This window comes from Rhododendron vialii, chromosome 11a, assembly GCF_030253575.1.
Source record: "Rhododendron vialii isolate Sample 1 chromosome 11a, ASM3025357v1".
In the NCBI taxonomy this organism is placed as follows: Eukaryota; Viridiplantae; Streptophyta; class Magnoliopsida; order Ericales; family Ericaceae; genus Rhododendron; species Rhododendron vialii.
The window spans coordinates 38,182,349-38,203,385 of NC_080567.1; the positions used below are offsets into that span (position 1 = coordinate 38,182,349).

Sequence of the window (21,037 nt, forward strand, 5' to 3'; positions counted from 1 at the left end):
AGAATTACAATACAAATGCAAGATCAATAAATCCATGTGTTTCGCTCAAGACGGGGAACGTTCAAAGTCACTTAAATTCATTTCATTATGATGAAGAAGACTACATGTAACACCGGAGTTGCATATTTCTTGCTTAAGTTGGATTCACGAACCTCATAGATCGGTGTACAGTACTATCAGACTCCATCCTCAACAAGATTCATACGGGTACTTCTCCATCCTCAACAAGATTCATACGGGTGCTTTGAAAGTGCGCGCGCGCATGAGAGAGAGCGCTTGGCCAACTGGAGCTAGGGCTTTGGCACCACATTGCAGTAAACAATGAATAGACTCGTTTAATAGATTTATTTGATTCACGTGAGTTTAAATGCATATCCTCAATCACAACAAGTTTTACTTTTCTGAACACCTTTCAGCCCAAACTTCCAAGTTCCAACCGTGTGAAATCACAGCTCAATCATGAGAAGCAACAAGATTCCCCATCTTTTGCCAGAACAACAGTTTTGCCAGGATAGTTTGCAGCAAATTTAACCCTCTAGGGACTCTGGGTTTTGTCAGAACAGTTTTGTCATTGACCGCTGAGTGTTCAATAAGGCAAGAAGAATAAAAAAAAAACCGTCGTGTTTCTGAAACACTTTTAACACTTTTCAAGGCACTTTAACACATAAAAAAATTGTATTTTTGGTCATTTAATTTTCTGCCTTATTGACAGGCCAGTGAACTGTTATTAGCGTTTACCTTCCGCAAAAGCATAGTACATTAATTTATGGTTGGTTGGTTTACAGATAGAGAGAGTGCATGCAGGCTACAGCACAGCAGAAATTAGCGAAAACAGTTGTACGTGCAGTTGAGATCTCATTCAATGCAAGGATAATGGCCCTTTGATTTTTCTGCAAAAGTCTATTTCAATGGGGTCCAAAACCTCATGTGAAGCCCATTATTGAGCGTCGGTACGAGTCTTAAACCACTTAACATCCATTATGCTATAAAAACCGAGTCCTTTGCCATGCAAATTCAATTCACTCTAAGCCTTTGAGAGGCCTTAAGAGAGGATAGTTAGTTCCAGCAATGGGGACTCATGATTCCCTCAGTAGAGGGGTAATTCTGGGATTTTGGGTGGTGTTGGTTTTTGGCACTAGCTTCTGCTATGGGGCTGACAAGAATGTTCTTGAGGTGGTTGGCATGGGAGAGTGCGCAGATTGTGCAGAGAGTAATATCCAGACCAGTCATGCCTTTTCGGGTAAATATTATTCCTTCTGTCCCGAATTTCTTGTCCATTTTTATTATTCTCGAATTCCTCAAAAAATTGTTTATATCTTTTAAAAGTATAATGTTTTTTTATATTCAATATGGTTCTTATTTGATCTTTCTCATAGACTTGCCATGCAAACACAAATTTTCGATTATCTCTTATTTTTCTCTAGCAAATGGAAGTCCTATAAAATTCTTATGCACCCTTCATGATCAGACAATGAGGCAATTTACTTTAAAACTCAATCTCAATTGAAAAAGTGACAAATGTGACAGCTTTTGATTAGAGGTTATGTACCCAACTTAACACTATGCTTGCCACCGGGCTAGGCAAGACACGGCACGAATGACATGAATATTACTCGGTCGTTTGACTTCAAAGCCTTGTGCTAGCACATCGTTTGAATAAATGGCCGGAAAATAACCGAAGTAGCTCAATGCTAATGTCCCTATCGAATTGCTCGTACCTATTAGCTGCCAACTCAGTTCAAATTTTTAGTCTAAAGGATAATTAACTCGTGAAGTAATTGATAGTGTTAATATAAATAAAACCAAGATATATATTACTTAAAAACAAATCTCCTTACTCTCCATCATTCACCACAAGGGTCTTCATTAGTTGAGAGAGAGAGAGAGAGAGAGAGAGAGAGAGAGAGAGAGAGAGAGAGCATTTGTAGCCATGACTTGCACACTTTGGATGGATTGTTTCCAACCAAATATAATAAGTCCAATCGTTAACTCTCTTCACTTTGTACAGGCCTTGGAGTGACCATTGACTGCAAATCCCCAAATGGAGAATTCAAAACAAGAGCCCACGGCCAACTCGACAAAGAAGGCAACTTCAAAGCAGCCCTTCCCCAAGCAATTTTCGAAGACGGAAAACTGAAGGAAGAGTGCTACGCACAGCTCCACAGCGCATCCGCCACCCCGTGCCCTGCCCACGACGGCCTCGAATCCTCCAAAATCATCGTCAAATCCGACGGCAACAACAAGCAAACCTTCACCACCGCCGGAAAGCTCAGATTCTCGCCGGCGACTTGCACCTCTGCCTTCCTGTGGCCCTACTTCAAGTACCCGCCTCTAAAAAACTTCGGCCACCCCTTCCCCCACAAGGTCTTCCCTCCAATTTACAAAAAACCGTTACCTCCACATGTACCACTTTTCAAAAAGCCGTTACCACCACCAATACCAATTTACAAAAAGCCGTTACCGCCACCAATACCAATTTACAAAAAACCGTTCCCTCCACATATTTCATATTTCAAAAAGCCATTACCGCCACCAATACCAATTTTCAAAAAGCCGTTACCGCCACCGATACCAATTTACAAAAAGCCCCTTCCCCCACCAATACCGATTTACAAAAAGCCGCTTCCCCCACCAGTCCCGATCTACAAAAAGCCTCTCCCGCCTCCCGTTCCAATTTACAAACCAAAGCTGCCTCCGTACAAAAAGCTGCTTCCGCCACCCATTCCAATTTATAAGCCAAAACCACCAGTGTTTAAGCCACCTCCGTACAAAAAGCCGCTTCCCCCACCAGTCCCAATCTACGAGCCAAAACCACCGGTGTTCAAGCCGCCTCCATACAAAAAGCCGCTTCCCCCACCAATCCCAATCTACAAGCCAAAACCACCGGTGTTCAAGCCGCCTCCATTCAAAAAGCCGCTTCCGCCACCGATCCCAATTTACAAAAAACCGCTTCCACCACCGATCCCGATTTACAAAAAACCACTTCCGCCACCAATCCCAATTTACAAAAAGCCGCTTCCGCCTCCGGTCCCGATATACAAAAAGCCCCTTCCACCATTCCCAGTCCATCCACCACTTTCTAAGCTACCTCCCTTCTCTAAAATACCCCCAAAGTATTTCCACCATCCCAAGCTTGGGTCATGGCCTCCCTTGCCTCCTTTCTCTCCTCATGCTTAGGCAACCATCGTAATATTTTCTGGTTTTAATTATTCAATTTGCTTGATATTTTATTATCATAATAAAAAATGCAAGGGAGAAAGAGAGAAGAGGAGGAGGGAGGGAGAAATTAAGAAGACTTATGGGAGTATGTTATTGTGGGAAGAAAGTGTGAGTAGTTCGATGTTGTTTTCCTTCCTTTTTTTTTTTGAAGTATTTTATCAATGCTGTTAATTTATGTGTTTCAAGAAGATGATGGATGCATGTGAATGTTGTATTGGTCGTTTGGAGAAGCCTATAAATGTCCAAATGGATGTGCTTAATTAATTGCAGAAAAAGTATTTACTTTGTTAAGTTGTTTAATTTATGCACTCTTTGAAAATCTCTATCTGAGTTACTGCACTTTGGTTAGTTCATATATAGATGATTTGAACTTCTCCAAATTCTTTGCTAATGGATCCTCTAAATCCTGGTAACTCTATTTTTTTCATAAACAAAAAAAAGTAAATGGGAAATGCCTTTTCGAAAAATTTTCCCTTTTAGTGTTCGATTTATGAAAATTGCTCGACCTTTTGTTCAACGCAACAAGCACTATGCATGCAGTGATGGGCCACTGATGGCGACCATTAGGACCAAAAAATTATTTGCACATTTTTCTCTAGAAATTTCAATCCTCAAACTAGATAGAAAACACCAACGGACTTGTAGCTCAATGACACTTCTTCACCTCTTTCACATAGAATGTGAGGATTCGATTCTCGCCAGAAGAGCGAGTGCTTGGTGTGGTGGTGTATGCCCTTTAGGCTTTGCCCCACCCATATGCCGCTTAGCAGTATCCCTTCTTCATCCTCTTAGAAGTAGACTAGACATCTATCAAGTGACAAAAAGACAGTAGTAAACAAAATTTTCACATGTTCCTCAAATACATTTCCACTTTCGGATGTGTTTTAATTAAATTTTTTAGTATGAGAAACAACATCATTTTTCCTCAAAATACAAGGTTATTCAAAAAAATTATTTCAAATTCAATATACAATTTGGATTATTCGTGTCGGACCCTGGAGTGGATCTACAAGCCGTCAGTGCCCGTAGACGAGCCCGGCTCCTCTCCAATCCATTTAATGGATTGGAGAGAACACTCTCTCCAATTCCGGCTAGGGAAAAACTTTTTAAATCACACTTCAATGATCGGAATTGTTCATAATTTTTAATGCACTAAAAGCATCAAGCATGCCAAAAATTATTTTGATCAATTATCATTTGATATGATTTTGAAACAAATTTATATTGAAAAAAATTAGAAAGAGGTTTTGTTCTAATGTTGCAATCTTATATTTTGCAAGATAATGTGTTCTAATGTGTTTCAAAATCATATCTAATGATGTCCAATAAACTTGATTTTTGGCATACTTCATGTTCTCAATGAGAAAAATAAAATGAACTATTTCGATCATTGACATAAGAACGTAAAAAAATTTTATGGGCTGAGATTGGAGAGAGTATTCTCTCCAATAATTGAAGAGGAGCCGGACTCCCCGTATACGGGTTGAATATTGATAACTAAAGATTCAGTATCACAAATTATTGTATAATTCCCCTAATCAAGGAGTAATTAAAGATTCGCCTCCTTCCTACTGTGGGGCGTAAATAAGGCGTTAGGGTCGGGCTGTAGATTGTAGAACAAATAAATACTGCACCATTTGTACACTACCTGTATATTCCTTTTTGGTAAGTAGAATTTCATATGCAACATTGCCAACAAAGCTCAAAACAACTCATGGTCATGGTGTGGTTGTGTTTCCTTTTTTGGAGTTTCAGTTTCCAATATCGTATTCATTGTCGTAGGCCGGTTTCTGCCGCCTGTCTCTACATTTGGAAGGGGCTGGCTCGGCTTAACAGCGAGGCTGGTTTTTCGGTGGTTTGTGCGGCGGTGGAGTCTATAGCATTTAGGTTTTTGGGTGTTGGATTGGGTGGGCCGGTACTCGGTTGGACCGGATTTGAGTGTTTTGGGCTTTTATCTGTTTTATTTGGGTATTGGGTTGTGTTGTCTTGTTTATTTGTTACTGAACCTTTATAGACCTTTGAGTATTTTGAATTTTGCCCTTGAGATGTATCATCCAACATTTTGTTGGATCCCCTTTCTCTTTCCTCGTTTGTAAAAAAATTTCATCTATCGCCAATTAAAAAAAAAAATTATGGGCAAACAAAAAAAACCATCGTAATATGGGCTGGCTTGTCTCCAATTTGTGCCAAAATTGAACTCCACAGTACAAAGTCAACCTGTGACAATGAGATTTCGTCATCTTCTATTTTTCTTAAGCAAGTTTGGTGGAATTACACCGTAGTCATGATTTCTAGACTAGTTTGATTTTTTTTACGGGTGCGTAACACAGATTCATAAGAAATAAACGTTTCTGATTATTAGAGTGTGATTCATGGTGGGATCACAAAGCTAGATTCGTATGCGTCTTGACTCCGCCCAATCTATGTGTAGTTGGGCACACACAGACCCAGGTTTTTCTCACCGGGGATTCCTCGTCGTATCAAAATCCTTTCGGATGTACAGGCAGGTTTTTCTCACCGGGGATTCCTCTTCATATCAAAATCCTTTCGGATGTACAGGTGAAGCTTCAACAGGACGACCTTATTTCATCAAGGCTGGCAAAGAGGAAAAAGCAAAGCCCTCTATACGGACTAGCCTGCCCACGACCCGCCTGCCAATTGCATAGGCTTAGGACAAATAAATCCTCCAGAGACTAATGAACTTTGAAAGACCATCTTAAGATTATTGTATAGAGCACATCACCCTTCCTTTACTCCATGGAAATTGGATTGATGGTAACGGATGCTGAAGTCAAAGAGGTCGAAACGCCTATGATCCTGTCATAGTGAGGAGTTCCCCACAATCATAAAATATCTTGGTCTCCCAACCGGCTACTGTGAACAAAAAACAAACAAGACAGACCCCTTACATCTTCTTTGTCACGCCCCAAATCCGGGAGCATGACTGGCCGTGTACCATGAAGCAATCATGGGACACGAAACCTAATTAAAAACATTTTTAACAACTTAAAACAAATAAATAAAAAAAACTGGATATTTTATTACAATAAAATGCGCGACACCAAACCAATATTTTTCTTAAGCAAACGACACAATATCCGATATTTTCCAATCTCCAAATTCCACAACGAACTGCCAATTAATAAAAGTGCGAAAGCTAATAAAAATGCGGAAGCTTTTTGGCAATAGAAAAGAAATAAAAATGCAGACGTCCTAGAGGTCCAAACAGAAGGTCCCGACAACGCCGCAGAGTCCTCTACAATGCCCCATGCACTAACCTGGAAAAAAAAATGTGGAATAAATCCGTCAGCTGACAAGCCCAGTGAGTAGTTAAGCATGCTAAGCGTGATAATACAAAGTGGCATACTTTTGAATGAACGATAATGAGGGTTCCAAAGAAATGGTGTCAAATTAAGGAGGGTCGAAGGTTCAACGAATAATACCAACAAACTAACGAAGTCAATGGCTCAACAAATAGTTTCCACAAGACGAATATAGATTAATGAATACTATGAACGATAATCAAATCACCACAATAATTATACCAAACCATGAGTCCAATAATATCCGAACAATGAACGACGATAAACAGGAGTCTAAACCAAAGTGGGAACCATGATCACCAATTACCAAGTACCAATTACCAAATCATCAACTGCCAAATATTTTCTCAGGGCTTAGCCCGTTGGATCCATCACCGCACTTAGAGTCACCACAGGATGGCGACTGGAACCTTTTCCCTAAGCCAATCCGGAATAGGGTCACAGAGTATTTCACAAGTCTTTTCCCTATCCGTTGAGCATTAGAGTCACAGGGTATTTCACAAGTCTTTTCCCTAGTAGCCAAAATCACCACGATATCTCACTGGTCTTTTCCTTGGACTTTAATAAATATCAACACAGTCTATGGTCCCAAACACAAATAGAACATTGGCGAGCCGGAGGCACCTGCACCAGGATTATTCTCCGTGCCGTTGCAGAGTCACAATAATATGAAGAAGTCAACAAATCGACGACAATAAAAGTAAGGGCACGCAATCAATCACAAATATTATCAAATAACCTTGTATGCCAAAGGGTATGTCAATTGTCAATAATTATGAGAGCAAAGAACAAGATTAATATTTATCGGATTACAACAAATACCGAATTGTCAAGAATAGATTGGCTCAAGAGGATTTCCAAAGGAAGGGATCACATGCTTAACCACTCACCTTAAATCCGAAAGGATGCAACCAAATGCGACGTTGATAACAATCCACTAGTCTGTATCGCAAATAAAAGAAACACATCGAATTATAAGTGCTTGAATGATCCCCTATGCTGTAACTAGTCAACAGTTAACGAATATATATACTACTAGTAATTGAATTCCTAAACCTAAAACTAGACTAACTTACCAGGACCTTTACCAATCAAATTAACTCCATTACCTGATCAACACCACATTAAAATACCACCATCAACTCTCGCCTTCACGCACGGCACACACACAGCACTACATGCACGCACCTATCTCTCACTCTCTCCAAACAAAACTCTAATTTTTCTAATAAATGAAGAGGAGAGCCATAAGGGTAATAGAATAAAATACTTATTAAGAAAAGTGAACAAAGTCTTACCGAAGAACAAAACTTCTCGACCGCTAGGTCCACTACTGCTCTATTTTGAAGAACTCTCAACTGCCGCTTCTCTCTTCCTCCCTCTTGTTCTCAACTTTTTGGAATAAAACAACCCTACTTCTCAAATGTTTCCTCATCCTAACAAACTGCCCACGTTCAAACTTAAAACTTATCTTGTCTATTTACACAATCAACCCAACATTATTCTTTACGTTAACTAATCACTTGTGAGGACCCATTCCCAATTTAACCAAACTTAGGATTTTAAGCGATACGTGTAACTGATGCCAAAAATAAGCAACCCAACATATATTTTTTTTTAGCAAAAAGTTTAAAAAGAAAAATAAAAGATTTAATTATTTGGGTCAAAAATATTATTATTATTATTATTTTACTGAAAAAGTGGGACGTCACATTCTTGCCCTCAAATCCGCAGTAATTCGCATGCATGCACATATACGTGCTCCGACAGGAGCAGAAAGAGAGGTTATCAACATTCTCAAGTCTTATGATATGTGTCGTGAGAAAAGGGTAATCAACATTCAAGTTAAACAAGTTACCTAAACTGCTGACGCATGATATATGACATGGTTTCATACTACGAAACTGTACCCTTAAGAATCTTCATATACTGATAACAGTCTAAAAGCCAAGACACATGAAGAGAACGGCCAGGGTTTAAGAGTTTCAGACGCCTAAAGCATCAGCATGACGCTGAACTACCAGTAAGCTCTTGAGGCGCTCAACAGCTTCCTTCATGGTGGGCCGCCTCTCTGGATTGTCGTCTATGCATTGCATCCCCAGTGTTGTTATTTTGGTACCATCGCTCTCCTCAAAGTATGGATCTTCTGCTAAGCTCCTGTGGACAAGAGAACAGCCGTCCTTGTACTCAATCTTAGCCCATTCATCTGTCAGAGGAGTATCACTCAAAACAATTTCTTTCAACTCAAGAACCCTTTTGGCTATTGTTCCCAGAAGAACAACGCCAAATGAAAAGACATCTGACCATGCCTCCCACCATTCACCATATCCTGAATAATTTTGTCAACAATTACAAAACCATACCAGATAGAACTTTAAGAAGAAGAAAAATGAAAAGGAGATAAACAGTATAGCTTTTTAAGGATATTTAAGAAAGATGGTGACCAATAAAACCACAATATTGGATGACATGAACCCAATCCAAGACTTGGAAACTAGAAGTCTAAAACTAAGAAATTATACCAGGAAGTAAAACAAAGGTTGCAGAAAACCAAGGAACCTTCAAAAGGGACAGGAAAAAAAAAACGAAATCATTTCACAAAATTTTATGATCCAGCAATAATGTTGAACAAGGCTCTACTGACCACTGATTTCGTGTTCTGAAATATTCTATGACTTACTTAACAGGCTTCTTCTCTAAAAGTGGTTTAGGATGTGAAACTTCAAGACTTCGATTTCAGATCAGAATTATATGAAACCGATTCTTATGCTGGAAAACAATTAATAATGCATATTCCAGATATTGGAATTTTGAATTCGACTAATTTAATCATATGAGTTTGACAGCCAGGTCAATCTTCTGTTTTTCCTATCCAATTTCATGATACAATCGCCACAGTAATTTTCATATCAAAAGGACAGCCAGTGTAGGTCCATCTTTATTCTTTCCCTATCCAATTTCTGATACAATCACCACAGTAATTACTATATCAACAACTTATCAAAAAGTAATTTTCTATATCAGAAGGTTCGGTCAACCCTGAACAGCTTGACTTCACGTCAGGATGAGGAATATCCACATTTCACAACTATCAGACAAGGTTTACAGGATCAAAAAAAAAAAGACAAGGTTTACCAGTTTTACTTTCTCATTCCTCTTCTTATATCTTTCTCCATCTGGACCATCACCCAGGGGACAAACTGATATTCCAGCATGCAAACACTTGTAAGTTTTCGTGTTTGCTATCATATAATTACTGTTCGTTTTACAGATACATCCTTTACACTTGACAAGTTTTTGTTTGCTATCATTGGCTACTAATTTCTACCAAGGAATTTTGCTTAACCAGATTATCATTCATCGATTCCTCTAGCTCCATAAAAATCCTACAAATCCTCCTTGGTTAAGATTCCTCATCTCTTAAGCCTAGAACACAATATGTCATTGGTAAAACTGTGCAAATAGTGATTACTGTCTTCGAAATGATGGTGCACAAAAAAAGAATGAAAGGTTCAATACCTGGAGAGATCAAAAATGGATCAACATAGCCAACAGACATAAATATATGTTTTTTGTCCGGGCCCCGTTCACCAAGAACCCCTCCACTCATAATCGAAAAGTCCAACAAAATTGGATTCCAATCCTATGATCAAAACAAAAAAAAATTAACCGATAAATGAATAGACTGAAAGCAAAGAAATGAAACGGGAGGCAAAGGCTTCAGAAGAGGAACAAGAAATAGAAGAACAACAGAAGTTTCAGTGTTAAACAAAAAGAGGAGGATCTGACAAACCTGATCAAGGACTATATGAGCTGCATTAATATTCAGAAGCAGGTACGGCTTTGCTTGACCATGCAGAAACTCAAGAAGACGTGCAAAACAAAGAATTGTCTTAATGCTCTGAGGCCAGGTAAACGATTCTGCAGACAAGCATTTAATGTACCCAGGAGTTAGAAATGCATCAGGAACGAAGTAATGAAGAAAAACGATAAAAAATGTATTTCCCATGTTAAGTGGTGCTTCTTCTTCTTCTTTTTTCTCCCGCTGGCTCTCACCAATAATCTCATGCAAGAGAGGGAGAATTACGTTAAGGAATTTAAATGTCAACTAAGTCCCACAAAACTCTCAGTTCCACAGGTCATGTCTCACACTTTAGAGTTTAAACTTTTTAAGACTCGAAAATTCTGGCAATTGGGACACTCACGAAAATTGGCATAAGACAATTTCCTCTTCATACTAAATGTCAGGAAAGGCATTAAAAGGAGCTATTTGTATTACACCTATAACTGGTACTCGAGCTAACTTTCAAGTATCATCTATGTCTGAGGGAGTGGGCCCATAAGATATCAATGTTTGATGTCCAAATCTTACATACAAACAAACAAATTAAAACATAAAATAACTGTTAAAAGTACCTTTTCTCGTCAGGTTATGCAGAGTATCTATAGGATCCAGATCATAAACAACACCTTTTACTTCTCCAGGGCAATAGCCAATGAATTTCACCAAGTTTGGATGATGATTTACGGTAGGATCTCTCAGAAACCTTACTTCTTCCTACAAGAGAAGTTGCATCATTACCGACATTATGTAGAAAACTAAGCAACAGGATATAAACTATGAGGTCAACAACATACATCGTACATGACATTGCAACAAGCTTCTCTGTAGAAGCGCTCTTGTTCCTGATCCCATATCTTCACTGTCACATATCGGGATTCTGCACCAGTCACATGCGAGTCGATCTTTGCACGGTATAGTTTTCCAAACTGAGTCCGTCCAATAAAGTACTTCTCATCATAATTGTTTGTGAGTTTTTCTAACTCTGCCTCCTGATATTTGCGTGGCTTTGGAGATAGCATATCTTTCCCATGCAGCATTCCATCTAAAAATCAGGAAGATTGTTCAAATAATGTCAGTAAAAAGTTAGATAATAAGTAAATTCCTCGTACAATTGTGTAATTCTATTTCCCTGAAGTGTTCACTTTAATGAAAATAGCACATTCAACATGAACATTAACATAACAAACGTCAAAAGAAGCTTTATAGGATTGAACATGCTAAAGAAACTCCAGTTTGAAAATCTCATGCATTAAGCAATTACTCCCTCCGTCCCATTTTTATTGTCCATTTTCGTTTCTCGTGCCGTTCTTTCAACGCTTATATCTCTCAATCTATAATGTTTTTCATAATTTTGAAAACTTTGTATTATAGATCTAATCGAGAACTATCAAACAAAATCCATATTGCATATTTTTGGAGATTCATATTGGAAGATATAAGCATTGAAAGAATGACACGAAAAACGAAAATGGACAATAAAAATGGGACGGAGGGAGTATTTTTTAGACGGAATATAAGCAAAAACTACAAAGAAAACTGAATGAGGATAGTCATACATAAAACTTCAGCTTATAAATTGTTACAACAACACTGTTGAGATTCATATTCTAACTCATATAGGCCAATACGACAGGAAAAAAAATTTCCTGTAAACTGTAATTCAGGACCTTCTAATTTGTCCCTTTCTCTAATAAGATATAACCTCTCTCCTCTTTCACTCTATCACCCACCGTCTAAATTCAAGCTCTCGTAAAATAGATAGTTGAGCACCAAATAGCTCTAATAGATAGTGTAACGAGAGCACTTTCAGAGCAGGCCATCCAAATCCAAGTCACTTGATACGAAATCATATATATATGATAACCAAACCCTAAGATTACCCACCAATTAGCTAAGAACCCAAACTCTTCTCCGTAAGACTTCGCTCAAAACCTAATAATGTTCGCTGCCAAAGAAACTATAGAACGTCTTGGATTTACAAAAAGGAATTGGAGTTTATTTCGAAACTAGAACCATTCACAATCGAACCAAAAACAGAAATATACATGATCAGAGAGTCGAATCAAACCTATAGCGGATGAAACAGACACGGCCCCTCAGATAGATGATTATACCTGCGGAAAAGATTGAAGCGTCTAGCTGGAGAAATCTAGCCTTCTTCGGAAGAGGAGATTCAGGTGACGACGAACCCATACCTCTGTCTGTCAATGGAAGTTCCAAAAATGTGCCTGCCTATTCACGCGAGCTCCATCGCTGACCTTTTTATAGATAGAGGGAAGAAGACTTGGTTCCATTCCGAGGAGGACAAGGATTGGTTCGGCCCAGCCCCTGCTATACCCATTGACAACAGAAACTCTCGTCTTCTTTGGGTTCTAATAACCACTTTGTTTTCCCCAGAACAGTCCCTGTGTTTTTTCCTCCACTGACGAAATTGCCCCGGAAGCCATCTCATTAATAATCTTTGTTCTAGAAGACAATTACTTACTTTTGTATCTTTCATACTGCTATTGGTTTTCAATTTTCATTGCACTCAACTTCTTATTTTCCCACACCCGACATTCTCATAAAGTACCTCCCTTCTCTAAAATACCCTCAAAGTATTTCCACCATCCCAAGCTTGGGTCATGGCCTCCTTTGCCTCCTTTCTCTCCTCATGCTTAGGCAACCATCGTAATATTTTCTGGTTTTAATTATTCAATTTGCTTGATATTTTATTGTCATCATAATAAAAAGTGCAAGGGAGAAAGAGAGAAGAGGAGGAGGGAGGGAGAAATTAAGAAGACAAATGGGAGTATGTTATTGTGGGAAGAAAGTGTGAGTAGTTCGATGTTGTTTTTCTTCCTTTATTTTTTTTTTTTGAATTTTATCAATGCTGTTAATTTATGTGTTTCAAGAAGATGATGGATGCATGTGAATGTTGTATTGGTCGTTTGGAGAAGCCTATAAATGTCCAAATGGATGTGCTTAATTAATTGCAGAAAAAGTATTTACTTTGTTAAGTTGTTTAATTTATGCACACTTTGAAAATCTCAATCTGAGTTACTGCACTTTGGTTAGTTCATATATAGATGATTTGAACTTCTCCAAATTCTTTGCTAATGGATCCTCTAAATCCTGATAACTCTATTTTTTTCATAAACAAAAAAAAGTAAATGGGAAATGCCTTTTCGAAAATTTTTCCCTTTTAGTGTTCGATTTATGAAAATTGCTCGACCTTTTGTTCAACGCAACAAGCACTATGCATGCAGTGATGGGCCACTGATGGCGACCATTAGGACCAAAAAATTATTTGCACATTTTTCTCTAGAAATTTCAATCTTCAAACTAGATAGAAAACACCAACGGACTTGTAGTTCAATGACACTTCCTCACTTCTTTCACATAAAATGTGAGGATTCGATTCTCGCCAAGAGAGCGAGTGCTTGGTGTGGTGGTTTATGTCCTTTGGGCTTTGCCCCACCCCTATGCCCCTTAGAGGTATCCCTTCTTCATCCTCCTTCTTCATCCTCTTAGAAGTAGGCTAAACATCTATCGAGTGACAAAAAGATAGTATATAGTAAACCAAAGGGAAAATGACGGCTTAGGATGTGTTTTGATAATTAATACCCACCAAGGACAAACTAAAAGCCGAGAACACCCAAACCCGGTCCAATCAAGTACTAGCCCACCCAATCCAACACCCAAAACCCTAAATGCTATAGATTCCACCGCCGCACAAACCACCGAAAAACCAGCCTCACTGTTAAGCTGAGCCAACCACTCCCAGATGTAGAGACCGGCAGCGGAAACTGGCCTACGACAATGAATACGATATTGGAAACTGAAATTCCATAAAAGGAAACACAACCACACCTTGCATATGAATTCTGCTTACCAAAAAGGAATATACAGGTAGTGTACAAATCGTGCAGTATTTATTTGTTCTACAATCTACAGCCCGACCCTAGCGCCTTATTTACGCGCCACAGTAGGAAGGAGACGAATCTTTAGTTACTCCTTGATTAGGGGAATTATACAATAATTTGTGATACTGAATCTTTAGTTATCAATATTCAACCAGTCTACGTGCACTGATGGCTTGTAGATCCATCCAAGGTCCGACACAAATAATCCAAATTGTATATTGAATTTGAAATAATTTTTCGAATAACCTTGTATTTTCAGGAAAAATGATGTAGTTTCTCATACTGAAAAATTTAATTAAAACACATCCGAAAGTAGAAATGTATTTGAGGAACATGTGAAAATTTGGTTTAGGGAAAATGACAGCCAAGGACGTATTTTGATAATTAATACCCGTCAAGGACATTTTTAGAATTAACAAATGTTCTTAGTTTGTCATTTGCGGGTATTAATTATCAAAACACCCCCTGAGCCGTCATTTTCCCTTGTTTATTTGTTGTTGGACCCTTGTAGACCTTTGGATATTTTGGGTTTGCCCTTGAGGTGTATCATCCAACTTTTTGTTGGATCCCCTTTTCCTTTCTCCATTTGTAATAAAATTTCATCTTTTGCCAATAAAAAAAATATATGGGCAAACAAAAAAAACCATCGTAATATGGGCTGGCTTGTCTCCAATTTGTGCCAAAATTGAACTCCACAGTATAAAGTCAACCTGTAACAATGAGATTTCGTCATATTCTATTTTTCTTAAACAAGTTTGGTGGAATTACACAGTAGTCATGATTTCTAGACTAGTTTGATTTTTATTACGGGTACGTAACATAGATTCATAAGAAATAAACGTTTCTGATTATTAGAGTGTGATTCATGGTGGGACCACGAAGCTAGATTCTCATGCATCTTGACTCCGCTCAATCTATGCGTAGTTGGGCGCACACAGACACAGGTTTTTCTCACCGGGGATTTCCTCGTGATATCAAAATCCTTTCGGATGTACAGGTGAAGCTTCAAAAGGACAACCTTATGTCATCAAGACTGGCAAAGCGGAAAAAGCAAAGCCCTCCATACGGACTTGCCTGCCCACCACTTGCCTGCCAATTGCATAAGCTTAGGACAAATAAATCCTCCAGAAACTAATGAACTTTGAAAGACCATCTTAAGAATATTGTACACAGCACATCCCCCTTCCTTTACTCCATGGAAATTGGATTGATGGTAACGATTGGTAACGGATGCTGAAGTCAAAGAGGTCGAAACGCCTATGATCCTGTCATAGTGAGGAGTTCCCCACAACCATAAAAATTCTTGGTCTCCCAACTGGCTACTGTGAACCAAAAACAAACAACAGAGACCCCATAATCTTCTTGCCCACAAATCCACAGTAATTCGCATGCATGCACATATACGTGCTCCGACAGGAGCAGAAAGAGAGGTTATCAACATTCTCAAGTTTTATGATATATGTCGTGAGAAAAGGGTAATCAACATTCAAGTTAAACAAGTTACCTAAACTGCTGACGCATGATATATGACATGGTTTCATACTACGAAATATACAGCTATTGTACCCTTAAAAATCTTCATATACTGATAACAGTCTAAAAGCCAAGACACGTGAAGAGAACGGCCAGGGTTAAGAGTTTCAGATGCCTAAAGCATCAGCATGACGCTGAACTACCAGTAAGCTCTCGAGGCGCTCAACAGCTTCCTTCATGGTGGGCCGCCTCTCTGGATTGTCATCTATGCATTGCATCCCCAGCGCTGTTATTTTGGTACCATCGCTCTCCTCAAAGTATGGACCTTCTGCTAAGCTCTTGTGGACAAGAGAACAGCCGTCCTTGTACTCAATCTTAGCCCATTCATCTGTCAGAGGAGTATCACTCAGAAAAATTTCTTTCTCCTCAAGAACCCTTTTGGCTATTGTTCCCAGAAGAACAACGCCAAATGAAAAGACATCTGACCATGCCTCCCACCATTCACCATACCCTGAATAATTTTGTCAACAATTACAAAACCATACCCGATAGAACTTTAAGAAGAAGAAAAATGAAAAGGAGATAAACAGTATAGCTTTTTAAGGATATTTAAGAAAGATGGTGACCAATAAAACCACAATATTGGATGACATGAACCCAATCCAAGACTTGGAAACTAGAAGTCTAAAACTACGAAATTATATCAGCAAGTAAAACAAAGGTTGCAGAAAACCAAGGAATCTTGAAAAGGGACAGGAAAAAAAAACAAAATCATTTCACAAAATTTTATGATCCAGCAATAATGTTGAACAAGGCTCTACTGACCACTGATTTCGTGTTCTGAAAAATTCTATGACTTACTTAACAGGATTCTTCTCTAAAAGTGGTTTAGGATGTGAAACTTCAAGACTTCGATTTCAGATCAGAATTATATGAAACCTATTCTTATGCTGGAAAACAATTAATAATGCATATTCCAGATATTGGAATTTTAAATTCGACTAATTTAAACATATGAGTTTGATAGCCAGGTCAATCTTCAGTTTTTCCTATCCAATTTCATGATACAATCGCCACAATAATTTTCATATCAAAAGGACAGCCAGTGTAGGTCCATCTTTATTCTTTCCCTATCCAATTTCTGACACAATCACCACAGAAATTACTATATCAACAACTTATCAAAAAGTAATTTTCTATATCAGAAGGTTTGGTCAACCCTGAACAGCTTGGCTTCACGTCAGGATGAGGAATATCCACATTTCACAACTATCAGACAAGGTTTACCAGTTTTACTTTCTCATTCCTCTTCTTATATCTTTCGCCATCTCCCAGGGGACAAACTGATATTCCAGCATGCAAACACTTATAAGTTTTCCTGTTTGCTATCACATAATTACTGTTCGTTTTACAGATAAATCCTTTACACTTACAAGTTTTTGTTTGCTATCATTGGCTACTAATTTTTACCAAGGAATTTTGCTTTACCAGATTCTGATTGACATATAACTTAATGAATCATGTAAATAAATATTATCACTCATTGATTCCTCTAGTTCCATAAAAATCCTACAAATCCTCCTTGGTTAAGATACCTCATCTCTTAAGCCTAGAACACCCTATGTCATTGGTAAAACTGTGCAAAAAGTGATTACTGTCTTTGAAATGATGGTGCACAAAAAAAAAATATGAAAGGTTCAATACCTGGAGAGATCAAAAATGGATCAACATAGCCAACAGACATAAATATATGTTTTTTGTCCGGGCCCCGTTCACCAAGAACCCCTCCACTCATAATCGAAAAGTCCAACAATTTTGGATTCCAATCCTACAATCAAAACAAAGAAAAATTAACAGATAAATGAATAGACTGAAAGCAAAGAAAAGAAAAGGGGAGGCAAAATAGAAGAACAACAGAAGTTTCAGTGTTAAACAAAAAGAGGAGGATCTGACAAACCTGATCGAGAACTATATGAGCTGCATTAATATTCAGGAGCAGGTACGGCTTTGCTTGACCATGCAGAAACTCAAGAAGACGTGCAAAACAAAGAACTGTCTTAATCCTCTGAAGCTAGGTAAACGATTCTGCAGACAAGCATTTAATGTACCCAGGAGTTAGAAATGCATCAGGAACGAAGTAATGGAGAAAAACGATAAAAAATGTATTTCCCATGTTAAATGGTGCTTCTTTTTTCTTTTTTTCTTTTTTTTTCTCCCCTTGGGCTCGCACCAATAATCTCATGCAAGGGAGGGAGAATCACGTAAAGGAATTTAAATGTCAACTAAGTACCACAAAACTCTCAGTTCCACAGGTCATGTGTCACACTTTAGAGTTTAAACTTTTTAAGACTCGAAAATTCTGGCAATTAGGACACTCACGAAAATTGGCATAAGACAATTTCCTCTTCCTACTAAATGTCAGGAAAGGCATTAAAAGAACCTATTTGTATTACACCTATAACTGGTACTCGAGCTAACTTTCAAGTATCATCTATGTCTGAGGGAGTGGGCCCGTAAGATATCAATGTTTGATGTCCAAATCTTACATACAAACAAACAAATTAAAACATAAAATAACAGTTAAAAGTACCTTGTCTCGTCAGGTTATGCAGTGTATCTATAGGATCCATATCATAAACAACACCTTTTACTTCTCCAGGGCAATAGCCAATGAATTTCACCAAGTTTGGATGATGATTTATAGTAGGATCTCTCAGAAACCTTACTTCTTCCTACAAGATAAGTTGCATCATTACCAACATTAAGTAGAAAACTAAGCAACACGATATAAACTATGAGGTCAACAACATACATCATACATGACATTGCAACAAGCATGTCTGTATAAGCGCTCTCGTTCCTCATCCCATATCTTCACTGTCACATATCGGGATTCTGCACCAGTCACATACGAGTCTATCTTTGCACGGTATAGTTTTCCAAACTGAGTCTGTCCAATAAAGTACTTCTCATCATAATTGTTTGTGAGTTTTTCTAACTCTGCCTCCTGATATTTGCGTGACTTTGGAGATAGCATATCTTTCCCTGCAGCATTCCATCTTAAAATCAGGACGATTGTTCAAATAATGTCAGTAAAAAGCTAGATAATAAGTAAATTCCTCGTACAATTGTGTAATTCTATTTCCCTGAAGTGTTCACTTTAATGAAAATGGCACATTCAACATGAACATTAACATGACAAACGTCAAAAGAAGCTTTATACGATTGAACATGCTAAAGAAACTCCAGTTTGAAAATCTCATGCAATAAGCAATTATTTACAAGAACAATAGCCATGTGCAACAGAGACATAGGACATTATTAACAAAACAACAAAATTATGTCCATAAACAACATACAAACACAATGTTTTAGACGGAATATAAGCAAAAACTACAAAGAAAACTGAATGAGGATAGTCAATTAGTCATACATAAAACTTCAGCTTATAAATTGTTACAACAGCACTGTTGAGTTTCATATTCATATTCTAACTCATATAGGCCAATACGACAGGAAAAAAAATTTCCTGTTTAACTGTAATTCAGGACCTTCTAACTTGTCCCTTTCTCTAATTAGATATAACCTCTCTCCTCTTTCACTCTATCACCCACCGTCTAAATTCAAGCTCTCGTAAAATAGATAGTTGAGCACTAAATAGCTCTAATAGATAGTGTAACGAGAGCAGTTTCAGAGCAGGCCATCCAAATCCAAGTCACTCGATACGAAATCATATATCTGATAATCAAACCCTAAGATTACCCACCAATTAGCTAAGAACCCAAACTCTTCTCCGTAAGACTTCTCTCAAAACCTAATAATGTTCGCTGCCAAAGAAACTATACAACGTCTTGGATTTACAAAAAGGAATTGGAGTTTATTTCGAAACTAGAACCATTCACAATCGAACCAAAAACAGAAATATACATGATCAGAGAGTCCAATCAAATCTATAGCGGATGAAACAGACACAGCCCCTCAGATAGATGATTATACCTGCGGAAAAGATTGAAGCGTCTAGCTGGAGAAATCTAGCCTTCTTCCGAAGAGTAGATTCAGGTGACGGCGAACCCATACCTCTGTCTGTCAATGGAAGTTCCAGAAATTTGCCTGCCTATTCACGCGAGCTCCATCGCTGGCCTTTTCATAGATAGAGGGAAGAAGACTTGGTTCCATTCCGAGGAGGACAAGGATTGGTTCGGCCCAGCCCAAGCTATACCCATTGACAACTTTCTTGGACCGTTATTTTCCCGAAAAGTTTGGGGATTTATTGGAAAAAAGAAGAAGCTTAAGGCCCAAATGAAAAGGAGAGGATGAAACTATAGCCCAATAATAGAAACTCTTCTCTTCTTTGGGTTCTAACTAGGACTACAAACGAGCCGAGCCGAGCCGAGCTTTACGGTGTTCAAGCTTGTTTATTAAGTTTTTAACGAACACGAGCTCGAGCTCAGTGAAAACTTAACGAGTCGAGCTCAAGCGAGCAAGCCTTAGCTTGACTCGAGCTCGAGCTTGTTCACGAGCCTTAATGAACCAACGAAATATATATATATATCCATCCTCGTATAGGCCTAATACAACCAAAAATATTTTGATTGTGAAGGTATATATCTTTCATTTTTCTATGGAGCTGGGGTATACAAGTGTGCATGTGCTCTCGCTTCCCTTGGTTGACTAGAAAGTGAAAACGGAAAAAATAAATTATGAAATATCAATAAAAATCCTATACTTAAGTATATATACCCCGGCTCGCGAGCCGACTCGAGCCGAGCTTATCCTAGCCCGAGCTCGGCTCGTTTACAAAACGAACTGAAAAAATCGGCTCGAGCTCGTTCGTTTAACTTTCGAGCCGAGTTTGAACAAGCCACTAACGAGCCGAGCTGCGAGCCGCTCGCGAGCGGCTCGGTTCGTTTGCAGCCCTAGTTCTAACCCCTTTGTTTCTCCCAAAACAGTCCCTGTGTTTTTCCCTCCATTGACGAAATTGCCCCGGAAGCCATCTCATTAATAATTTTAATTGGTTGGTTATAGACAATTACTTTTGTATCTTTCATACTACTATTGGTTTTCAATTTTCATTGCACTCAACTTCTTATTTTCCCGCACCCGACATTCTCATAAATTACTTATTAGTGAAACATCAAGCTTCGTTCCGCTAAAGAAAATAAGTATTTATGTTTCTTTAAATTAAATGTGATGTATTGTAAGAGAATGACTTATCTCGTAAAATAGAAAATAAATACTTAAAAAATAAGAATTTTAGCGGAATGGGTCCTCAT

The 21,037-nt window shown here is 38.3% G+C and overlaps 2 protein-coding genes and 1 long non-coding RNA gene across 4 annotated transcripts; 1 reads left to right on the forward strand and 2 right to left on the reverse strand.

Annotated features, from left to right (window-relative positions):
- Positions 1-934: 934 nt before the first annotated feature.
- LOC131308036 (proline-rich protein 4-like) lies at positions 935-3,510 on the forward strand. The gene is made up of 2 exons (XM_058334843.1): positions 935-1,240; positions 2,009-3,510. Exons 1-2 carry the CDS (start codon positions 1,069-1,071, stop codon positions 3,175-3,177), a joined length of 1,341 nt encoding a protein of 446 aa, XP_058190826.1. The 5' UTR covers positions 935-1,068; the 3' UTR covers positions 3,178-3,510.
- Positions 3,511-6,235: 2,725 nt separating this feature from the next.
- Positions 6,236-7,666, reverse strand: LOC131308044 (uncharacterized). The gene is made up of 2 exons (XR_009194278.1): positions 7,433-7,666; positions 6,236-6,497 (listed from the first exon to the last, which is right to left on the reverse strand). It is a non-coding gene; the product is annotated as an uncharacterized LOC131308044 (long non-coding RNA).
- Positions 7,667-8,327: 661 nt separating this feature from the next.
- Positions 8,328-19,996, reverse strand: LOC131308037 (probable serine/threonine-protein kinase PBL15). Of its 2 annotated transcripts, none has more exons than XM_058334845.1 (6): positions 19,761-19,996; positions 11,181-11,428; positions 10,959-11,100; positions 10,336-10,463; positions 10,062-10,185; positions 8,328-8,871 (listed from the first exon to the last, which is right to left on the reverse strand). In XM_058334845.1, the coding sequence occupies exons 1-6, from the start codon at positions 19,837-19,839 to the stop codon at positions 8,528-8,530; spliced, it is 1,065 nt and encodes a 354-aa protein (XP_058190828.1). In that variant the 5' UTR covers positions 19,840-19,996; the 3' UTR covers positions 8,328-8,527. The 2 variants fall into 2 exon arrangements, with proteins under 2 accessions (XP_058190828.1, XP_058190827.1); XM_058334844.1 differs by lacking the exon at positions 19,761-19,996 and adding an exon at positions 12,501-12,767.
- Positions 19,997-21,037: the final 1,041 nt, after the last annotated feature.